Raw genomic sequence first — 23,059 nt, forward strand, 5'->3', positions numbered from 1 at the left:
CGCATGCCTCACAAGTAATTAAAAAAATAACCCTGTGCCCCATAGCCATCTGCCTAGCCCTGCCCACTTCTACCAATACTCACGCAGAAGCACCGTAATGGAGCACATATGCTCCTGCAATGGCACTCCTCTAACTATGGTACAAATCAGTCGCATGTGCCCCATGAGGGGCAATTGTGGAAGCGGGGAACCTTCGGGAGCATGCCTCTTCCGTTGCGAAAGGGCTGCAGGTGGAGATTAGGCCCTGGTTAGTTTATTACTCTATTGCTCACACTGTGTGTGTGTGTGTGTCCATTCAGATTTTAAAACTTCTTCCTATTTACATTTTTCTTCAGTAAAAAAAATAACCTTTGTTATTTGAAACTTTGTGGTCTTGTTTCTTTTTGAGTTACCCACCCCACATCTAATAACCAACCCTCACATTGCCTAAAGCACATAACTGAGACCCAGAGAGTTTTAAGCCTGGTTTGAAGAAGGGGGAAAGGGGGTTCCGCCTTGTGGCAGCGGAAAAGGCCACAGAAAGGTAAAGGCAAAAAGGGAGTGGAGCACGCTGTTTTGCTTGTTTTCCTTGCTACTCACAGAAGACATGGGGGCTTCCACCCGGGTTCTTCTGTCGAGCTCTCCAACCCGGGTGGCTCTTTTGCCGGCAGCAGGAGGAGGCCTGCGGGGAGTTGGGCTCCGCGGCAAGGACTCACCAGAGAAGCCGCCGAGCCCTGGGAACTTTTCGCTGCTGCCGCCGCCACCACCTCTTCCTCCGTCTCTTCTGACCAGGTAGCTACACTAGGAGTTTCGGGGCGCCCTGAAGCGCTTTCAGGGCGCCCCGAAGACTGTGTGTGGAAGCCCCCACGGTTGATGGAAGGCGAAGAATTAAGTCTCTGCCCCCACCTCTGAACCATCCCCCATCCAGCTCAACTCTCCTCCACTGTTCACCCTCCCCTTCACACACACATTCCTTTTAAGCAAAAAAAAATGTGTTAGGAGAGCCAATTCTGGATTTTATTTGGCCCTTACAGACTTTACCCAACAGCATAGGCAAATCCAGGCACCTTTCATCATGCTGTATCCAAGAAACACAATAATCAATAAGCCTCTCTCACAAAACTCTAGTTCCCAAGGTTCCCAGGACAGAAGACGGAGGGGCTGTTGAACCTATTTAAGACTGCACTGGAGACCCCCCTGTCCCCCGCCGGCTCTGTTGCCTAAGCAGCTCAGTGGCTCAACGCTGAACAAGCATTTTTCAACAGCTCTTCTTAGAAAAATCCCAAGGATTTTGTAGCTTTCTGTATTATTCTTTTCCCCCCAATAATGGATTGTCCTAGCCAAGACTGTCAAACTTCCCAGTATACATCTCATAGCATCCAAACACACAGTGCACAACTATTAATACATGGGAAAGAGATTAGATCTAGCATTAGTCTAAAACATCAATCCTTAATATTGGGTATTCTCTGACACGCATACTGGAAATATTGAAGAAACAGGGGCGGAGAGCCAAAATAATGCATTTTTCCAAGTCTGCGGTTGATAGCCTAACAGACAAGGCTAGTGATTACTTGAGATCTCTGATGCAGGAGACATGAAGGGGATATCCTTTCTCTCTAGAATCCTTCAGTTCCCACTTTCCAATCTCTTGTGGTTAAGTTAGCAAGTACCTTCATTCACTGTATTCTTCTCACCTCTGGTCACCAACTCGCATCCATCATGTCGTAGTAAAATGAGATTGATGGTCCCCTTGTAGTAGCGGGGGAACACTCATCCATAATGCAAGACCACTGTCCCAGAAGGAGTACGTCCACCTCAACCACAGACACGGATGAAAAATGACCGGTCCAAAACAGAGTACGTGGCGGTTGTGAAGAGCCTGTAGTATTCTACAGTCTCTTCGCGACCATGATATTTGGCTATGAAAGTTAAAGGTTCCACACCAGACAGACTCCTCCAGTCCAGTCCAGTCCAGTCATCTCTCTCTCTCTCTCTCTGTGTGTGTGTGTGTGTGTGTGTGAAGGTGAGGAGGGGGGAAACCTCATCCATAGGAGCAGAGAGGACAAAAACAATCTGTTGTGAAACGCATTGCAGGTGCTCTCAGTGTAAACCAACCTTTCCCAAAGTTTTTTTTTTACCCCAAAGGTAAAAATCAGGGGTTCCCTCCATTATTCCCTCATCCCACCCCCATACAATCACTGCTCTACAAAAAGTGCTTCCAGATGAAGGTGAGGGTTTTTTACTACGCAATCGCAATGGAATGTTTGAAAGGGGGCATAAAATCAACTCAACAGCAAGGAATCCTGACTTCGTTCTGTTAAGCCCAGAAAGAACGCTGTTAATTGAGATTCACAAACTCAGTCCTTGCTCGTCCAAATGTGCCGCACTTAATTAGAAAGCCGTTTTAAAAACTTTTGCAAGAAATCAAGGCTACTATTAATGAAAGAAGAACCAATTAGCCTTGAACTTACAACTTAAAAATAAAACTTTCCGAAGGTGTGCTTTTGATCATTACACACTCCGTGGAATGGGGTCTCCCCTCGCCACACACTATTAACTCCAGTTACTGCCAACAAAAAATGGCTTCAGCAACACCTTTTCCAAGGAGCCATCCTCCTCATAATGAAACTTCTGATCTGGACCTCAGCTGAAGGGTCCGTGGCAGATGTGGATCTTAACTGCGTTAATGAAATGAATGTGCAGGTAAATAGCAGTCCTGGGGATGCCTGAACAGCCTCAGGACAGGGGCGGGGTGGGGAGTGGGGGAGAGATGTTGAAATCTCTCCTTGCCGTGATACTGACAATTGCCTCTCTGACGCTATTTGCATTTCAAGAGAAGCCTCCACTGGTGCAAACAGAGGCTTCAGAGAGGCACCTTTGTTAGGACCAGAGCACAGAGAGGGAGTTCAGCTTCCCAGCCCCGCAATCCGAGTGCGGATTCATGCAATTAACTCAGCTCTACTTGGGGTCTTCATGGCACCGCACATCCTTTGCACACAAAGGCCCCAAGGACAACCCCCCACCATCTCCAAAACTATTAAAGAGGATTTCTGTAATGTCAAAAGACCCAGGAGAGGACTGTCCAACAGGAGTGCAGAATGATGTTGCAGGGAGAGGGGGATTGCTCCTTGCTAGTCCATCCACAGGCTAAATAAAATCCTAGTCATGGCCATGCACACGGAGGCCCCATGTGGTATGGCTCAGGTCCAGGTTATCTGAAAGACCGTATTCTCTCTTATGAGCCTGCCCGTGCTTTGAGATCTTCTGGAGAAGCCCTCCTTTCAGTCCCACCATCTTCACAGGCGCACTTGGTGGGAACATGGGAGAGGGCCTTCTCAGTGGCTGCTCCAGTGCTCTGGAACTCTCTTCCTAGGGAAGCTAGACTGGCTCCCTCCTTGATGGGCTTTTGGAAGCAGGCTAAAACTTGTTTTTTCCAGCAGGCCTTTGGAGAATAATCTGGCCCTCCATCTATGTTAATGTCTTATAATTTTGTTGTGTATTTTAAACGTGTTTTTTTCAATGTATGTTTTAAACTTTGTAAGGCCGCCTTGAGACCCAGGATTGGGCAAAAGGCAGGATACAAATAAATATTAAAATAATAACACGAACACGAACACGACGACGAAGAAGAAGAAGAAGTTAGAGTTCTGTACCTCTGCCAGCATGGAGAAAGGGTCTCTGGCGGCACTGGTAGGAACAGCTGCCCCTCCAAGTGCCAGCTGGATCCCAGGCTTTGGACGGTGTCCAGCACCCCGTGGGGAATCCATCTGCTGCACTAAATGACTTCACCAGCTCCAGGAAGCATGGCAGCTCTTTTAGCACTGGCTGAATCCCTCACTGCCCACACCCGGCTGTAATCTCCACTCTCAAATTGGAGATAACAGTAGGAATTCTCCTCTGCTGTGGGGAGGACAAGCCCAGTCCCTGGAAGAACCCCAGGAGGTGCTTTGGGAGCCAAGCAGGCAGGTGGGACAGGAGTTCTGCTCCCCTGGAGTACACAGCAATGGCAGTATCTGGTTTCAGAAATAAAGGAATTGACTGTATGAAGCTGGGGAGAGACAGAAGATAAACAGGGCCTTTCTGGATATAAATCAGCAAGGGGATATTACACCTGTAGAGCGTGAACTTTGCTCCATACAAAATGTAAAGAGTTTCATTTATTTTAGAGGTGTCAATGAGCTTCGGCTATTGGGCAGTATAAAAATGCAATAAATAAATAAGTAAATAAAATAAAATAGCATGAAACACAGCTGGCTTCTCATGTCAGACTCTCCAACATATACTGCAGTAGGTTTTTTAGAAACTTTGGTTCCACAGCCATGAGGACCAGAATCATTTATTTATTTATTTATAAAAGAAGAATACTGAAGGTTTAAGAGCGTATCTTTAAAAAGAACCAAGACAAAGTCACAGGAGTTGGCAACCCTGAGAATTTAAAATGACTGTATGCATGTACTTAGCTATATAATTAGCCACATAACTCAAGCGTGCAACTGCTGTCCGACTGACTTTGCTACATTTAAGTGAACCGTTTCCGGCATGAAGCATCCATCATCCCTTATCAGGAAAACAGGCCTGGGAATTGTGGCAGCATAACCAACTATTAATTCTATGAAAAGCAATTTTCAAACTACATTTTAATGTGCTATTTACAGGAGGCTCTCTCTGTAATACTTGCAATTCCCTGGGATGCAAATCTCACGCTTGTTATTTCAAGCCGAGTCCAAAAATATTAAAATGAGTATCTTCCGAGGCAACACTGAAGTAACTGTGTGGGTTGTGTCAGAGAGACAGTATCACTAAAATATCACCCCAAATGGCACTTTAAAAGAGTCTAGAAGTGGACTCCTGAGGACCCAAACGGCCCAATACACACCACATGACCTATACGTCATGAAGAAACTCACCCAGATATGGGCATCCCTCTGGAAACATGACCTTCTCCTCAGATTTGACCCATGCAGATCCCAGACCTCTTCAAATAGCAGACTCACCTGCTCAAGATTTGTGTGTCTAGAGCCACCACCAGAACTAGAATTATTGGGAGGAAACCCTTCTGAAAACCTGTTGCAATTCTCAGGTTCCACAGCACGACAGCAAAGTGATAACTCTTTTGTAAACTGCCCAGAGAGCTTTGGTTATGGGGTGGTATATAAATGTAATAAATAAATAAGTAACTGGGAAATTCGCCTGAATATTCTTATTCAGTTTGGTATTGGGAGATCAGCTTCCTGCTGTTCTGGGCAGCTGTCCCAAAATCCGTACTACCCTAGTCCAGCCTGACCCAACCTGGTGCCCTCCAGATATACTGGACTACAACTCCCAAAATGCCCTAGGCAGCCAGTCTAACAAGCTCCATTTCCTGTGTCCTTCCACTACTCTAGCTGGGTTTCCCCAGACTCTGCACCTAGCCCAACTGGCAGAAGTCATCATGGACCATGGGGCTCACCTACACCAAGCAGGACACTCTCTTATGAAAGCAGTATATAAAAGGCAGGAGCCACACTACTGCTTTATAGTGCTACTGAAGTGCACTGACAACTGTTGGAGCCCCCGACACATACCATATACCACTTTCATACCGCTTTCAGAGTGCTATATCCTGCTTGGTGTAGCTGTGCCCCAAGTCACTCTCCGCTCCTGAGCGTCCAGCGGAGCTGGCCTGGTGGTGCCGGCATAAACTCTGCCATTTGCAGTCAGTTTTTCTTGCTGCCTATGCAGGAATGCAAGCTGTATTTAAAATTACAATCCACACATCTGTGAGCTGGACGGCAACTGTCTCAAATGGCCGCATGCCAGCACCAGCTTCTTTCAAAAGGCAGCAAGCCTCATATACATACGGATGCAGAAGTCCCCGCTTTCATAATATCCCGGGCAGCACTGGGATCGTCGCCGATACATCGTCCTCAATCCCCTCCGATATGCTGTTTTATAACTTATTCTAAATTGCAAGACAGAAAAACACCATTGGAAATCAATGCCTACAGTTAGAATTCTATTTGTGTTTTGTTACTGCAAGGTTGGGTATGTCCAATAATTACTTTAAAATGTGCAAAGGTTTTTGATATTTAAAAGGATCAATACAAATTTTGAATCCTACAATGCAACTCATGCTCTATACTCTAATCAGATTTCTCTCTCTCTCTCTCTGTATGTGTATGGATGAGAGAGAAAGAATCAAATTCCTTTGCCTCTGAACATGGAGCTCATTGATAAACAGCAGTTCAACACATTGTACAATATGCAAAGGCGACTCTCTCGCACACTCCAAGACAGTTTTTACCACCAGGCAAAACCATGGCATTTTATTAGCTCCCAACACCGCAACCGTAAAGGGGAGACTCTACTAAACAGCTCAACACCATGGCATTGGAAGGAAAGATGTTATTGGTCCAACCCATGTGGTTTCCAGTTAAAGATATTACTTTGGCTTTGGTGTAGGAATCAGAATATGAGAAACATTAGCTACCTGCAGCAGTTGATATTAAATGGTCCATGATATCATACTAATGATACAATATTGAAGACTACTTCTTTATCATCTCCAGTGCCAGTGCTGTGCAGTAAATGCCCCCTCTAAATTCTGCACCCAGAATTCTGCAATCTGTATACATTCTTCAAATTTGCAAATTTTGTCCTATTTCTGCTAGTCATGAGAACTGTACACCCAACCTTCCCACATGTACCACCTTCCAGTTTCCAAGATCTTCAAAGAAACCCCAAGCTTTGCAGTCTAAGAACTAGAAGCATTTCCATATATATCAACCCTCTACCTTCTTCTCAGCCTGCGGCCGGTACCAATTCCACATTAATAAACATAACCTTGACAACACTTTTAGCCAGAGCAGTGGACTTCATTATGAATAATTATACAACAGCTTTCCTAGTCTGTTTTATCTCAGAACGGGTACATAAATGCATGTCCATCGTGTCGATGACTGAAGTTACGCCCCAACACAATGGTTTTCACTGGAGCCCATGATTCACACAGTCACCTGCAGTCATCCAGAGTGTACACTTGATTAGTAAAGAAACTGTGATGTATGCCTCAGGTTAACCATGTGTGAATCAGGCCTCAGATTAACTATGGTTGTATTACTTTGGGATTTTATTTTAAAACAAAAATGAAAAGAAAGGACGGAAGGAAGGAAGGAAGGAAGGAAGGAGCTAGAAGTGGGGCTGTATGGACACATCTCTCATTTTCATGGTTGCTCCTATTTCATTGCAACCTCCCCCTAAAATTAATTGAAAATTTTACAGTGCCAAATTGGTCACATTTTCAAAATACGAACATTTTCTTCTGAAAAATCCATTTTCAGTCTCTTTAATTTTGCAGGAGGACTCTGGCACAGAGAGCTCTATATTTATCCTCCGCACCTTAAGAGCCTCACCAAGGCTTAGATAAAAAGACAGCGATACCGAGAAGATGAAACGGCAGAGGAAGGTTTGAAATATCTTCCGATCGCCACTTACCTGTGTCGAGTGCACTTGAACCAGTTCAGGATATCCGTACATCTTGTATAATAGATCTGATCAAAGGGGTGTGCGTACGATTCCTGAACAGTCACAGCATAGCTAGAAACAGACAATGAAAGGGGGAGAAAAGGTGGATCATTAGTCTGAATAAGGTCCCCTCCTTCTCTCTTATATATTAAAACTCATGCTCAAAAGACCCAACTGCTGCGAGTAACAGCATCCCCAACAGACCAAGTATCATATTTATTTATTTATTAATTAATTTATTTAGAATAATGTATACTCTGCTCTTCATCAAAATTGATTCATAGGTGGTTTACAACAACTTAAAAAGAAAGAGCACAAAGTTAAAATACAAAACAACACACACAGTAAATGGCTTCTGGATTAGACGGACGTCTACCTTGTAAGAATGTAAGAACATAAGAAATGCCCTGATGCTGGATCAGACCAAGGGTCCATCTAGTCCAGCACTCGGTTCACACAGTGGCCAGCCAGCCATCAGCCAGGGATGAACAAGCAGGACATGGGTGCAACAGCACCTCCCACCCATGTTCCCCAGCAACTGGTGCATGCAGGCTTACTGCCTTTGATATTGCAGGTAGCCATAGTTCAGGACCTGCCCCAACCGTGTGCAGTCAAATACTCTTGGAAAGCTCACACGTTAAAGGTTTTATTACCAGATGCTGATGAGAATAATTTCTTTACCAGTAAGCTAAACCTATTAGGAGTCAATTAAGAGTCCATACAGTCAATCAGGTTACTTTGGTATGAGCAACTGCCCTGGGGCAATTTGGACCTTAATAACTCCCAAGTGGTAAGGAGGATTTTAAAATTACACACCAGGTGTAAATGTTTAGTGTAAATGTCAGATAAAATGGGTCATCTGTATGGCTTCTGAGAAACCCACTTTCCCGCATAAAGCCTGTGGTTTAGCTAGGGTGACCATATGAAAAGGAGGACAGGCCTCCTGTATCTTTAACAGTTGTATTGAAAAGGGAATTTCAGCAGGTGTCGTTGGTATATACAGAGAACCTGGTGAAATTTCCTCTTCATCACAATAGTTAAAGCTGCAGGTGCCCTGCCTTCTTTTAAAATTGTCAATCTAATATAGCTCTTGTGATGAAGATGGAATTTCACCAGGTTCTCCATATATACAAACGACACCTGCTGAAATTCCCTTTTCTATGCAACTGTTAAAGATACAGGAGCCCTGTCCTCCTTTTCATAGGGTCACCCTAGCCACTCACATACACGCAGCCACTGCCTTCCTTCACATTCATCCCGTGTCCCCGTTGCTACGCTTTTCCCTGCCTTGCTGCTGCTGCAATTTCTGAAGACATCTTTTAAATTTAGCCTTTTAAATTACGTAGTTTTAATATTTTACTGTGGGGTTTTTTTAACGCTCCTTTTTATTGTTAAGGTTTTGTCGGTTTTAATTGTTGTATGCTGCCTTGATGGCTTTGTAGCAAATAAGGCGGGATACAAACATTAACAGCAACAACAAGAAGAACATGTTTGAATTTTGAGTGTAAACTCCATGGGGCAGGCCTCCCGTCTTCTTTCCTTATGTTACTCCGTAAAGTGCTTTACAGAGCTCTACAAATAGACACACTTCACATTTTCTGAAGTGGAGGCACTACATCAGAAGATGGATTCTAAGGCTGAGCCCTTCCCTGCAGCATGACCTGCACAACCTGTTTTGACTCATTTGAGGCCTCTTATGCAACAGCTAGTCACCCCCAAACGGAGGGCAGTCAACTGATCCAGGATGTTTGGTGAGCTGACATTCAGCTGGGCTACAATCCCAGCATGGAAGCCTCATTGAAACCTAACGGGACTTACTTCTGAGCAGATGTGCACCGTTAATTGGTTAAATAGCAGGTGTAAGTTGAAGGGTAGTCAAATCTCAAATCAGGTAGCTTTTTGAGATAATGAAAAGTAGGGTGACCATATGAAAAGGAGGACAGGGCTCCTGCATCTTTAACAGTTGTATTGAAAGGGGAATTTCAGCAGGTGTCCTTTGTATATATGGGGAATCTAGGGAAATTTCCTCTTCATCACAACAGTTAAAGGTGCAGGTGCCCTGCCCTCTTTTAAATCTGGTCACTCTACTATAGCTCCTACAGCTTTAACTGCTGTGATGAAGACGGAATTTCATCAGGTTCTCCAAATATACAAATAATACCTGCTGAAATTCCTTTTTCTATGCAACTATTAAAGATACAGGAGCCCGGTCCTCCTTTTCATATGGTCACCCTATGAAAAGGGACTGTAAAATTACGTGTAATTTTAGCTACCGCTCCCTGTCAGAGGCCATCTTTAATCATTTCTTTTTTCACATTCTCTCAAGGTAACACATCAAGACCAAAATTAAGGTGTGTCCTTAACTCGCAGCCCCAGTAACTGAAATTGGCCACTACCAGTTAAATTCATTTTCGTGTCTGTAGCTCCTGGTGGGCAAAAGCTATCACAGGGAGGAAGGTTTTCCAAGGGCCCCACATTTCAAGTCCAGCAACGGTCTCCACAATGCGGAACTGGTCATTTCAGAGTCCTTTCTGACAGGAAGCTTCTGGGGTGAGGAGGGGGGAATCTCCTCGTAAAGGGAAATGGGGAAATGTAAGCCGACCGAAGCTTGCCACCTTCAATAAAAAGAAAATGTCAAAAAAAAGCTCTACGCCCTTAAATAAAACCATATCAGATCGTCTTCCTCCTGGGACTGTTCAGTTTTTACTTGTGTACAAAAAAGCTAATTAAAAGCACATATTAACATAAGGCTGTCGAGCCTTTCCCAGCGTGGTAGGATTCCGACATTTCATTTTTATGATGGAGGAGCGAGTATCCTAAATGACGGGTGTACCAATCAAATAAGATACATTTTTTATTAAAAACAGAAGAGAAGTCTCTGGGGTTTGATTTTTCACTGTTGTTCATTTTTAAACAGAAACTATTTTAATCTGAGATAATTTGTAGCAGAAATTAACTAGTAATTGAGAATCATAAATTGTGAGCTAAGCAGTGGGTATCTTTTTGTTGTTGCTGCTGATGTTCCCTAAAAGAAACTTTAGTGTTCTGTTAAGAGCTGGGTAGTAGCAAAAACAGGAGAGCCGTGCAGTGCTAGAAGAACAGAAAATGGATGAACTGGGTCAAGAGGCCCCAATTTAATATATATTCAATGACAGGTGGCCAATATTTCCTCAGCACGTAGAAGAACTGCCAAGTCAAGCTGACCAGGGGTCCATCTAGTCCAGAGTATCATCTGCAACTCCCAGAAGACAGAGCTGCTAGCTGAGACGTCCCCCATTCAAATTTCACGTTGGCCACAGGCTAATTGGGGTGACAAGCAACTCTCTCAGGGCTTCCTCAGCTCTCCCCATTCTAAATGACCAAGAAAAAATGTGCTCTGCATGCAGAAGGCCCCAGGTTCAATCCCCAGCATCTCAAAGTAGGGTTGGAGAAACTCCTGCTTGAAACCCTGGAGAGACTTTGCTGCCAGTCAGTGTCGACAAGACTGAGCTAGATAGACCCATGAGCTTACTCAGCTTCCCAGGTTCCTCACAGGGTTGTTGTAAGGATGACGGAAATCACATGTATGAATAACGCCTTGTTTGGGAAGGGAATAACCTTTCTGACTTAAGCGCACTGTGTCGACGCACAAGCAGGATTTGACACACTGTTTAATCCTTACTGGTCTGGAGTGTTTCTATCAATTGTTCTGCTGTCAACGTTCAAAATTATGTTCTTCAAGGTCCTGACACTTACACTGTTAAGAGAATTGACCTGTACTGGGGGGCCCTGCAACACCGTGATCCTAAATGGAGATACCAAATGTTGACCCTTGATCTGTGCCTGGCATCTGTCTGGGCCAGAAGCCTTTGTGGGTTCAGGGGGTCTTAGTGAGAGAGCCAACACTGGAGATGACCGTTGTCACATTTCAAGCTCACTTTGCTCACTGACAACCATTTTTATGCCAACATGCATGCAGGATTTCACCCTAAACTGGGAAGTGATGTCAAGTTGCTTGTTTTACAGATCAGATTTGTCTGCTTCACAGCTGAGGCTCCCCACAAGATCCCAGCTACAGAGAGATGTACCCTTCCCCGCCCCCCAGCCACCGCCTGCCCTGCTCTGTGCAATGAAATCACCCACTGGCAAAAATACCAAAGTAGAACATATTTAGACAACTCTTTATTAACATAAAACCCCCAGTCATCTTGATTATTATTTTATGATCCTGTTTGCTCCTCTTGACCTCACCCTAACTCAATCTTTTTGGCTTGATTTATTACCATCTAAGTATCACAGTCATCTTGGCTAGGGCAGCCAATCAATTCTGGTATTTAATTTTTGTTTCTCCTTGATTGGGTCTCCGGGTTGCTGACTTCTTTCACACAAAATCAATATTGTATTCCTGGGCTTGAAATGTACTTTGCCTTGATGTGGAACTGCAAACAATACCAAATCAGAGGCTCTATTTCCACCCACGTTTGCCCTAGATGCCTGTGTGTGGTGTGATCAACATCCTTAAAAGAAACACAACCTAATAAATCTGACCATAATGGACTTCAGAATGCCACTAAGACCCATTTATGTTGCTTAAGAAGATTCACGCTCATTATAGCATAAGCTGAGATGCATTTTTAAGAGCCCGTTCTTGGATAGAACAAACATTATGCCTTGTTCAGGACATTTGCTAGAAAAGTAGAGGTTTCATGGGAACAAAATCATGGCCACGTCTTTTACCCTACCCATTTGAAGCTCACCCAGGTTTGGACGAAAAGAACACTGCCTGTTACCTGTCTTTTGGAATGTAAATTTTCATGAACTGTCACTCCAGTGTAGACTATCCAAATTATCGCCTCCTCTTATGTTTACCTATCTGGATCCAAAGACCTTCTTCAGATGGCCTTCTCAAGGTGCCCCAGCAAATGAGGCACAGACTACCACAGAGAGAATCTTTTGGGCGGTGGCACCCCACGTGTGGACTGTTTTCTCTAGAGAGGCTTACCTGGCATCACTTTACATTTTGCTGTATTTTCAGCTCAACTGTTCTAATGTTTTGCTGTTGCTGGTTTTATTTTCGTTTATTAAATTTGAACTGCAGTTGATTTTTATTCCATTTAATTTTTAGGACTGCCCAGAAGTGGTTAACACAATTCATTTACACATGGTATAAATATACACATATGTATTACACTCATTGGAAGTCAAATGCAGGAGCAGGAGCAGGAAGGAGGAATTTGCACCCCTGTGTGGCTTTTCCATACCGATCTTATAGGAGAAGAACAGTACAGGGTTTGACTGAATGCTCCAATCCATCCCAGCACAACCGCCCATCCTTAGAGGAGGCTGGCCCATTGCATCTCAGTTGCTTTGGGGAAAGCTTCTTTCCAATCAGGAAACATGCCCAGTTCAGGGACTCATACACAAACGCAGCAGGGAAAGTTGGAGCCTCGTGTGTAAGACTAAGAAGTAGAAGTAAACCTTTTCAGTGGTGCCTCCAAAGTTGCAGCTGAGTTCAAATTAGGGAGGATGGCAATGGAGGGGGCACGATTTAGCGGCAGCATACTGTTCATGGGATGCGTTATCCAGGGCAGTTTCAATGACTGGGTTCGCACAATTGCAGAGGTAAAAGAAGTTGTCATGCTTTCTCCACATCCACCCCTGCACAAGTGCCCGTTGTTTACATAATTACCCACTCTACAGTGCAGGTTATCTAAACCCATCATGCAGTGCAGTGGCAGTGCCTTCATACCCACCCTACAACCCATGATGTGCAGTAGGGATTGTAGGGTGTGTACGAAGCCACCCCCATCGTGCCACATGTCAGGTTCAGACAACGTATCGACCCGTGCTGCAGAGTGTCATCAGACAGGGAGAAATCGTGTTTGCTTACTGTCACTTCTGCGCCCGTGCGTTTGTCCCTCATTACTTCTTCTTTTGAAAGAGGAAGCAAACAACATTCACACGGCTCATTCAGGGGGCCGTTTTGATCATGCTGCTTCTTCTGCACAGAGCAGGAGACAGTGGCAAATTCCGTCTTTAAAAAATTACTGGGGTGGTTTTTTGTCGTGTGAGGGAGGCTCAAAGGGGAGGGAGGCAGATGACATCGTGAGAGGGACTCGCGAAAATCCATGAGTGCCCAGGAACGAGCGTGCAATAAAACGCTCGTCTGTTGGAGCTTGTAGTGCAGGTAATTATGTAAACAACAGGGGCAGGGGGCCACAATAGCTTCTTTTACCCCCGCGATCGTGTGAACCCAGCCATGTTTGACTGCAGATTTATGGTCATTCTATATTGAATTATGTTGAGACATGTTTTGGATTTTTTAAAAACAGAGACGTGCTATACCAATATTTTAAATAGAATAAGGGGGTAAATGCATTACCTTTCCCAGTGGCTGCAAACATTTGGGTCATCTGGGTTTAAGGAGATGGTTGTTTTCAGAAGGAGCGAGAGGGCAAGGACTTTGAGGTTCCACCACAGAAGTAGACAGAACATCATTGCTGCTTCTTAACAAAAGAGAGAAATGCATTAGAAAAGCCAGCAATGGCTTCCTACCACCTAATCTAGCCAGTCTCATCTTATGTTATACTTGCACATTTTATGACCCAAAAGGATATGGGTAAATCAGAAGACGGGAAGAAGTACTTCTATATTCATACTTAAAAAATAAAAAAGACACCCCATGTCCCGGATTTTTTCAAGGATTTGTTCCTCATCACCACCCCAGGAACCAAAGATTTCTTTAAAAGAAACTTGAAAGCAAAGAAGCTATCAATTCACTCCATCAGCAATATATATTTTTGTGATTCCTACACTCACCTTTTAAACTAAAATAAAAAGCTTCCACTAAGGCATTATAATAGCCTACGTTCCAACCCTAAGGAGGAAAGCAGCTGTTGTGCATTTTAACAAGGTTTACTTGTGTCAATAGCAAGGTTGCTGAATCTCCAAAACACCTGATTACTATATGACAGATGGAAAATCAATTGAACTTTCAGTTCATATTAGATGACGGGGGACAGAAGTCATCTGCGTTCCAGGCAAAGTTTTAGAACATTCTCATTTCACCTAAAGCCTTAAGTGCCCTAACAAACCTTTGAAATCAACACTTTGTGCTCTGAACTGTGACAACTGCTCGCTCACGATATTCTCTTGGTAACACTCTATATACATCAAATACAAATGGCAAATTTATTTATTTAGACCAAGCATTTATATGTATTGTATGTATTTATTGCATTTATATCCCACCTTTTCTCCTCCAAGGAACCCAAGGAGGTGTACATAATCCTCGTCCTCTCCATTTTTATCCTCACAACAACCCTGTGAGGTAGGTTGGGCTGAGAGTTTTCACAGACTCACCTCAGTTTGCTGCCACTCCTTGCAGCTAAGAATCTGTCAGATCTGGGGACTTCATTGGCAGGAGGAAGAACCTCAATCCAGGCTTTTCAGATGTTTTTCAGAAGCTGCAAAGAGACAATTACAAGCGTATCTCAATAAAGCAAAAGGAAGAGTCAGAGTGAATGAAGAAAGAAAAGCAATAGGAAAGCATTTGTGGGTGTGTCATAATGAGGAATTCAAGACCACGCACCACACCAGAGGATTTGCTCAAATACACACAAAGTAAAACTTTTACTAATAAATAATGTTATGGGTTGGGGAGGGAATAAAAAGTGTGGTTTCTGGGGTGGGGGATGCTAACCACTCTGAATGCACCTTGTAAACATTTGTTACTTGCCTCATCAGGGAACCTCTGTTGTAGTTAGTTTCTCTTTCCCCAGGTATAATGTTTATTTCCTCAGGTACGGAAGACATCCCCCCCTCCCTGTAAACTCTATTTTTTATAGTCTGTATAATAACTAGTGCACTGACATATACTCTTATCACTATCATAATGTGTCCTTTCAAGTCACTGGGGTGGGGACGGGGATTGCAAGACACAGAGGACTAGCCTCTTGAGTCCGTCCGAGAGTCAGAGGGCTTTCCGAATGCAAGAAGCTATTCAGCATTTCTTATTGTATTCAGGTGAAACAAAAAGGACCACGCTGGTTGGGAAGTGATGGGAGCTGTAGTACAGGATCTGATCAGGATCTGGAGAGGAGCCCCATAAAAGAACAGGGAATACACATGATAAATAAAAGTCTTTACTGTTTAAAAGTACAGGTAGCTAAGAAAAACCACCAGAGAAAGGGGGCGTGACAAATTAAAAATCAACTTTGGTTGCTGATCCATAACACTTGAATCAGGTCCCAGTGCCAGGACTCTTGCATGATTCAGTGGTAAGAGATGTATATTTCTACTTATCCCAAAATGTCAAAGGATTCTGTGGGAATAAGCAAGTCTGCAGGGTGCATGAAGAGGCACTGCATTAAGAAGTAGAAATTAATATTTTTCTACTCTGACTTTTAATGCTAATCAATTCATTCCGCTCTACAAGAGAACTCCCAAGATTGTAATTTAAATCAGATCAAGATTTCTGGACCTTAAACACTAAATTCCCATACATTTTCACGAAATGCATTGGGAATTTCAAATTCCTTCAGACAGGGTTGGAGACATAATTCTCCCTTCCCAATTTCAAAGAAAGTGCTGGAAAACAGGGCAGAGGGGCCAGAATGCACCATGGAGATAGGAATACATTGAAACCAAACCCGAGTTCAAAGAAATACAGTCAAGAAAGCCACAAAATTGTGCAACTTTGTGCCATATAGAAAAAGAGAGAGTATCAGCCAATCACAGCATAGTTCACAGCTGGCCAATCAGGCATCCAGGAAAATACCTCTTTCCTCAGCCTGGGGTTAGAAGGGCTTTCTATAGCAAGCGGTATTAATGATGCGGCTATCTATGCACTTCCACTTTAATCCTGTTTATATAAAGATAACAATAATAATATATCCGAATTTATACACAATTGCCCCTTCAAGGCAGGGTACACGAGATCATAAAATACAGTATCATCTAATTAAAAGCACACTGAACATCCTTAAAATGGAAGAGTAGCAGAGAATACATCAACAGCAATTAACAAAAGCAGCAAGTACTAATTAAAAAAAAAACACTGAAATACAAGTCGTTTCTTATCAAAGTTTTCAAAGGTGGGTCCACTTATATTTCACAGAGGAGAGAGCTTCAGAAGAATGGAGCCACCACTGAAAAGGCCATGCCTGATCCTGGTACCCATCAGCCTAATATTTTTATAGGCACCCGGAGAACAGAGCCTCAGTAGCCTGTATGATCTGAACCAGCGCTCCTCAAAATGGGAGGCAAGCTGAATTCAAACACTGTGAGATCCTTGAAACAAGTGAGACATGTTAAACCTCTCTAAGTGATATCCTGTCTGATGAGGATACCTCTACACCTAGGGCAGTATCCAATGCTCCTGCTGTCCTAGGGGGAATGATAACTAGTGCAACGGGAAACTAACCCTTACTAGCGCAATCCAGGAACCTAGCTGAAACTACCACTTCCGGAATGAGACAGATCAGTGGCGCGCAACATCCTCAGAGCTGGCGGACTGCCAGTATTGATTACTGCCCCTGATATTGGGTTTGTGGGAAAGGCTATAATTTAATGTGTATTTTATATCATGTTTTTATACTGTTTGTTTTATACTTTGAATGGTTTTAGTTTTTGTGAACCGCCCAGGGAGCTTCGGCTATTGAGCGGTGTAAAAATGCAATAAATAAAATAAATAAATAAATAAAATACTAAATGGTGAGCAATATGCTCTGTACGCACTCAATCTCGTTACTCCTTTGTATATTCCACAGATGAAATGTTCTGATGGTGAACTTCTAGATCACACTGAAGTTTTGTTCTTTGGGGGATCCATTTTCTTCCTAGTTCATAGCTTCACTTTGGTGCAAAGCAGGCACCTGCTTTCGGTGGTCCAAATCCAGGCAAAAATATTGACTGCCTAGAAGCGGTGTTTACTTTTTAGAAGCTGTTCCAGAGATGCAACAACAAACAGAATGGCAACAGCGTCCAAAACCAATATAATACATTACTTCATCAATTTTCCACCTCTGGTACGTCCCGACTCATTTATTACCCATCCATTATTTCAAAAGGCGGTGTTTCTTTCCAGGAAAGTGTAAGTAAAATCACCTGACTTACAGTAATAGGGCAGGGTGGCAACAATCCATCAGAGAGACTAGTGGGCAAATTCCATTTAATTAATATATTAATTAATATATCAAACATGACAAGAAGCAAGAGACAGCTAGAGTGCCGGGGGATAGGCTAAACCATTCCTATGAATGCTGAAGCTGAATCGCCTGAAGGCACTCAACATGAGTCCATCTCGAAAGCTCAAGTGGCACCCACCACTGAGTGGCAGAAGATCTGGGAATCCCATCCAGAAGATGCTCTCACTAGTTCCTTTTGCCTCACCTCATCCACCCAGTGCATGGCCTTCTCATCAGCCCTATCTGGATTTGCTTTTTCTAATACTAGGGGGCTGTCAAAATGTCATCTTCGCCCCAGGATGGCTCCGAATCCACGCTGCGTTGGTTATGATGCTCCGAATCCGCGCTGCATCAGTTATATGACACAGACGCTTAAAGAAAAATTGGGAAAGTACTTCAAGGCTGGACCTAAGCATGCTTGGAATTTAGAAAAACTCCAAAACAAACTTCCTCTCACTGCTGTTGCTGCCATAGTGGAAGAAGAACAGAGTGAGAAGGTGTGTGGTCCATCCCTTTCGGCATGCAAGTCGGGCTGGGCCCCCGGAGCGTGTCCGCAAAAGGGAAGGATCCTAGTGATATTTTGTGGAGTCATAGAATTCGATGTAGGTGTGCCAGGACAGAGATCACAAAGTAGGTCACCTCTGTAAGTGTTAATCCGGTTTCTGTTTGTATGCTATTTTTCTCTTTTTCTCTTATGGAATTGTTTTGTTTTCGGTTGTGGAAAACCACCCTGAGTGATGCAAAAGTGTTGGATGGGTGGAATATAAATCAATAAAATGCCTCCTCACCTTTGGTGTTCCAAAGGCATTTTTTGATTTCGCTGTGGAGTCTGACTTGAAAACAGCCCTGACCCATGCTGGCTCCAGGACTGAGGGGGTTCTGGGCAAATTGCCCCCTCAGGCCCTGACCTCTCCAAAAAGAAAGGGAGGGGGGACTTCCAATATTCTATTGAACGTTAATTATTTTAAAATGTGTCCCCATTGAGGCTTAGCATTAAAAAATAAACCAGATCAGTTAACAGCGGGTCAGCTGGCAGAAAATCAGCCTGGTCCAATTTAAAATCAGACAGGTTGCCCCCTCACTGCTTTTATTATCTCTGGATTTATGCTGTCTCTGTGTTCCTGCTGGCATTGCCGTTTTAGACTTCCAATAGCCGTTCAAACCCCAAGGCAATGCCTTTCTCTTCCCCCTACGCTGCCCTGCCTAGTGAGATTCTGGAATAAAACCACATTTACAAACCCCTGCAGATATTTTTGAAAAGCAAACAGCCGTACAGCACAGAAGTCATTCCAGGTAACTTCCAGTTCCCTGTGGGTGTGTTTGGATTTAATTACGGCGGTCCGCTGAGGGCCCAGGAGCTGTCTGTGGACTCCAAGTGACAACTTTTAGCATCTGCTAGGTCTCCTGGAATGCCATCTGTGTTGTGAACCAAGAGGGTCAAGGGCTTGTAAATGTTGCTGATTATCCCCCCTGCAGGGATAGAAGCAAGATTTTTGCCCAAATAAAAAAAGGCTTGCCCGGGGAGGGGGGGGGAGGTATTAGCAAAAGGCCTCCTGTTTTACCAGCCCTTAAACACTTAATGGCCAACACAGGACTGGTTTATACCACTTGATTCTGCTGATCATAGAGTTTTTCCTAGATCGCTGCAAATGAGTGCTGTCTTTCAGTACTCCCTGCACAGAGAATAAATGCATGCCAAGTTCAGCCTAAGCCTGCTCCCTGACATGCTATTTTTCTATGTGCAGAGAGTCTTCCTCTTCCTGGGACAAAAAGCATGGCTATCCTAGGGCAGCTTAATGTGTGACAATACTCAATGGAAAAGTTTTATACTGAGGAGACATTGGATGATACAGAAGTTCAGTTCCTTCCACGCGTGGCTTGAGGTCTATGATGGTCCATTCGCACGTGGAAGTCACCATTTGATACCCAGGGCCAGCCCTACCATGAGGCAAAGCGAGGCAGTCACCTCAAGAGGTAGATGTTGGGAGGTGGCAGCTAAGTGTAGGAGGAGAGAGCTGTTGACCATGCATAGGATGACCCTATGAAAAGGAGGACAGGGCTCCTGCATCTTTAACAGTTGTATAGAAAAGGGAATGTCAGCGGGTGTCATTTGTATGCATGCAGGACCTGGTGGAAATTCCCTCTTCATCACAACAGTTAAAACTGCAGGAGCTATACTAGAGTGACCAGGTACAAAAGAGGGCAGGGCTCCTGCAGCTTTAACTGTTGGAATGAAGAGGGAATTTCACCATGCATAAAAATGACACCTGCTGAAATTCCCTTTTCTATGCAACTGTTAAAGATACAGGAGCTCAGTCCTCCTTTTCATACGGTCACTCTAACCATGCCGCATGCCCTGAACCCCCTAAGCTGGCCTGCTGCCTTCAACTGTGGTGGAGGATCCTGTCCCATTGCCAGTGAGCATACTTACCTTGGGGGGGGGACCCATTGGATTTGGTGGAACCCACTTCTCGAGAAAACACTTTAGGAGCGAGCTGCACAATGTTGTTGTTCCTGTAGCAAAAGTAGTTGCAGTAAAGTCCTCACTTCCTTCCCACCTCCCTCTAGGCTACTCAAGATGCTTGAGAGAAATTACTCTCCACACTGCCTTGCGACAGAGGCCTTCCTGCTGCCAAACCAAAAAAGGAACCAGGGTCATGCACTCCGCCTGTGCTTTGTTATTATCCAGCTCTCTTCCATAAAACACACTAAAGACTAACCTTCCTCCTTCAAGATGAAGAAACATTAGCTTTTTTAAAAAAAGAAAAAGACAAGAAACAACCTCTGGGTACTTCCAGCCTTCCCGTTCGGTTTGCTTCCCCCATCAATAATGGCCTTAAGAAGGGGAATGAAAGCGGAACACAAGAGACGCATCTTGCATTTTCTCTGTAAGTCATTGCTGTTTGGCAGAAAGAAATGGGGAGTGTTTGTTTTTTGGTCCATGACTTTTCTATAAAGCAGATGAACCCATAGGCCTCAGCTAGACCTACCTGGTCTAGCGCGACGGAGGGGTGAAGATCTCAGGATATTTTTATCGCAAGATCTCACCCTCTGTTTACATGCAGCGCGCGACGACCTCAGAGGGAGAGGATGTTGCACCCGCCATTTTTTTTCTTAAAGGAGCAAAAGGTACGTGTTTTTTTTTAAAAAAAATACTTTTCCTGCTCACGCCACCCCACCTCCGATGGGCACAGAGTTCCTCAGGAGCTCTGCACCCCATGCGTGGCTCCCAGCTCCTCGCAAGTAACTGCGAGGAACCGGGACAAACCGCAACGCCTGCACACACATTCTGTGGTCTCGGATCATCCCGAGACCATGGAAAAGGTGGGCTCAAAGGGGAGGGCAAGATCCCGGGATGGGGAGGGATCATCCCTCCCTGTTCCCAGGATCCCCTGTGCGTCATGTGGACGCACAGGGACGATCCCAGGGATCGCCCCGGGATTTCGCCCCATCTAGCTATGGCCTTAGACTTTGGATCACATTCTCAGACTATAAAACATTTCCTGCCATATACAAAAGAGTCTCATTCTTCATGAATGCAGACTGCAGCTAACCATCCATGAATTTTTAGCCGACATCTGAAGTGGAACTTCCACATACAGAAGCAGCATGCTTCTGTATGCTGTATGAACACCAGATGTTGGAGACATACAAACAGGACGGGCCGTTGCCTTCATGTTCTGACTTCTGGTCCTCTTGCAAGGAGAATGCTGGCCTAGATGGGTCCTATGTCTGATCCAGGCAGCAAGGCAAGCTAAGATTTTCCATGTCTTTATACGGATGCCAAAAGGATATCAAAGCGTCCCAACACCCAAAGTTTGGGTTAGGGTTAACTGGGGTGAAGGTAGGAGAGGGGAAATTGGTAATTGGTTTTTATTAGGGAAGTGAACTAGACTATGGTAACAGATGCTTCCTCAAAGCTCCACTTTAAGCAAGAAACAAGCAAAACACATTGGGAATAACTAACCTGCTAAATAAACATTTTAAAGTGCCAATAATTTCTAAATGAATTATATTTGTTCTAAAGTAAATCTCCTTGACTGAGATGTTTTCAATCACAACTCCCAGCCTTCCTGACCGCTGGCCATGCAGACTGGAGCTGATGGGAGTTGAAGTCCAAAACACATTTATAGCACAAAGCTGCATTCTGCCTCCAAACAATAACGTTTAAGTCCTGACAGAGGTGCTCTCAATAGATGCCTGCTACTATCAGTTGCTGCTACAGTCACCTGGAGTCCTCAGAACACGCAGAGGCTTAATACCTCTGGTACTGGAGCCCATACAGGCCTGCGCAGGTTTTAAGATCTTCAGTGGAGGTCCTTCTCTCAACTTTGCCACCATCAGAAGCACATTCGGTAGAGATGACCTTCCCAGCGGCTGCTCCCAGATTCTGGAACTCCCTACCAAGAGAGTCTAGGTTGGCTCCCTTTGTATGGTCCTACCTCCAGCAAACAAAAACATGTTTACTTAGGCAGACCTTTGGCATATATGCTGGTCTGTTGCTGGAGGGGATTTTCATTGCTTGGTGTTGTTCCAGAAATGGACAAATCAGTCAGTTTTGGTTTCTCTGTGCCTCTCATTTTTTCAGTCTTATGTTTGGTTCACCGCACCTTTATTTTTTAAAAAAAGTTTGAAAATTCATAAATGTTTTTGTGCACATTTCTCCTAATGTGTGCATTTGTGCCTAATATACATTTTAATCATTTTTTTTATTAGAGAAGTCCATTGAAAAATTTGTAGAAGTGCAAATTTCAAAGAATAACCAAGGGTTGTTTTGCATAGTGCATTGAAAGTGTAAAATTAGGTAAAATTGCAATAAAATGTGCTCCCCCATCCTTATGCTGTTTATTTCTTTCATAATTGAGGTACAGGTTCCCCTCTATCTGGCCCTGGTTAGGCCTCATCTTGAGTATTGTGTCCAGTTCTGGGCACCACAATTCAAGAAGGACGCAGACAAGCTGGAGCGTGTTCAGAGGAGGGCAACCAGGATGATCAGGGGTCTGGAAACAAACCCCTGTGAAGAGAGACTGAAAGAACTGGGCATGTTTAGCCTGGAGAAGAGAAGATGGAGGGGAGACATGAGAGCACTCTTCAAATACTTGAAATGTTGTCAAACTGAGGAAGGCCAGGATCTCTTCTCGATCATCCCAGAGCGCAGGACATGGACTAATGGGCTCAAGTGGCAGGAAGCCAGTTCCAGCTGGACATCAAGAAAAACTTCCTGACTGTTAGAGCAGAACAACAATGGGACCAATGACTTAGGGAGGTCATGGGCTCTCCCACCCTAGAGAACTTCAAGAGGCAGCTGGACAACCATCTGTCAGGGATGCTTTAAGGTGGATTCCTGCGATGAGCAGGGGATTGGACTCGATGGCCTTAGAGGCCCCTTCCAACTCTACTATTCTATG

At 44.2% G+C, this 23,059-nt stretch overlaps 1 protein-coding gene across 4 annotated transcripts in view; it reads right to left on the bottom strand.

The window, feature by feature from the left end:
• Positions 1-13,966, bottom strand: part of MEGF11 (multiple EGF like domains 11) — a 286,399-nt gene extending 272,433 nt beyond the window's left edge. For all 4 annotated transcript variants that reach the window (XM_063142441.1, XM_063142440.1, XM_063142439.1 and 1 more), the window contains exons 1-3: positions 13,847-13,966; positions 7,456-7,557; positions 5,823-5,923 (exon numbers count right to left, since the gene is read on the bottom strand). In XM_063142441.1, coding sequence (XP_062998511.1) covers positions 5,823-5,923; positions 7,456-7,557; positions 13,847-13,962 — 319 coding nt within the window. In that variant the 5' untranslated portion in view covers positions 13,963-13,966. The remainder of the gene's footprint in view (positions 1-5,822; positions 5,924-7,455; positions 7,558-13,846) is intronic.
• Between the last annotated feature and the right edge of the window lie 9,093 nt (positions 13,967-23,059).

Source organism: Elgaria multicarinata, chromosome 16, assembly GCF_023053635.1.
Source record: "Elgaria multicarinata webbii isolate HBS135686 ecotype San Diego chromosome 16, rElgMul1.1.pri, whole genome shotgun sequence".
Lineage (NCBI taxonomy): Eukaryota > Metazoa > Chordata > Lepidosauria > Squamata > Anguidae > Elgaria > Elgaria multicarinata.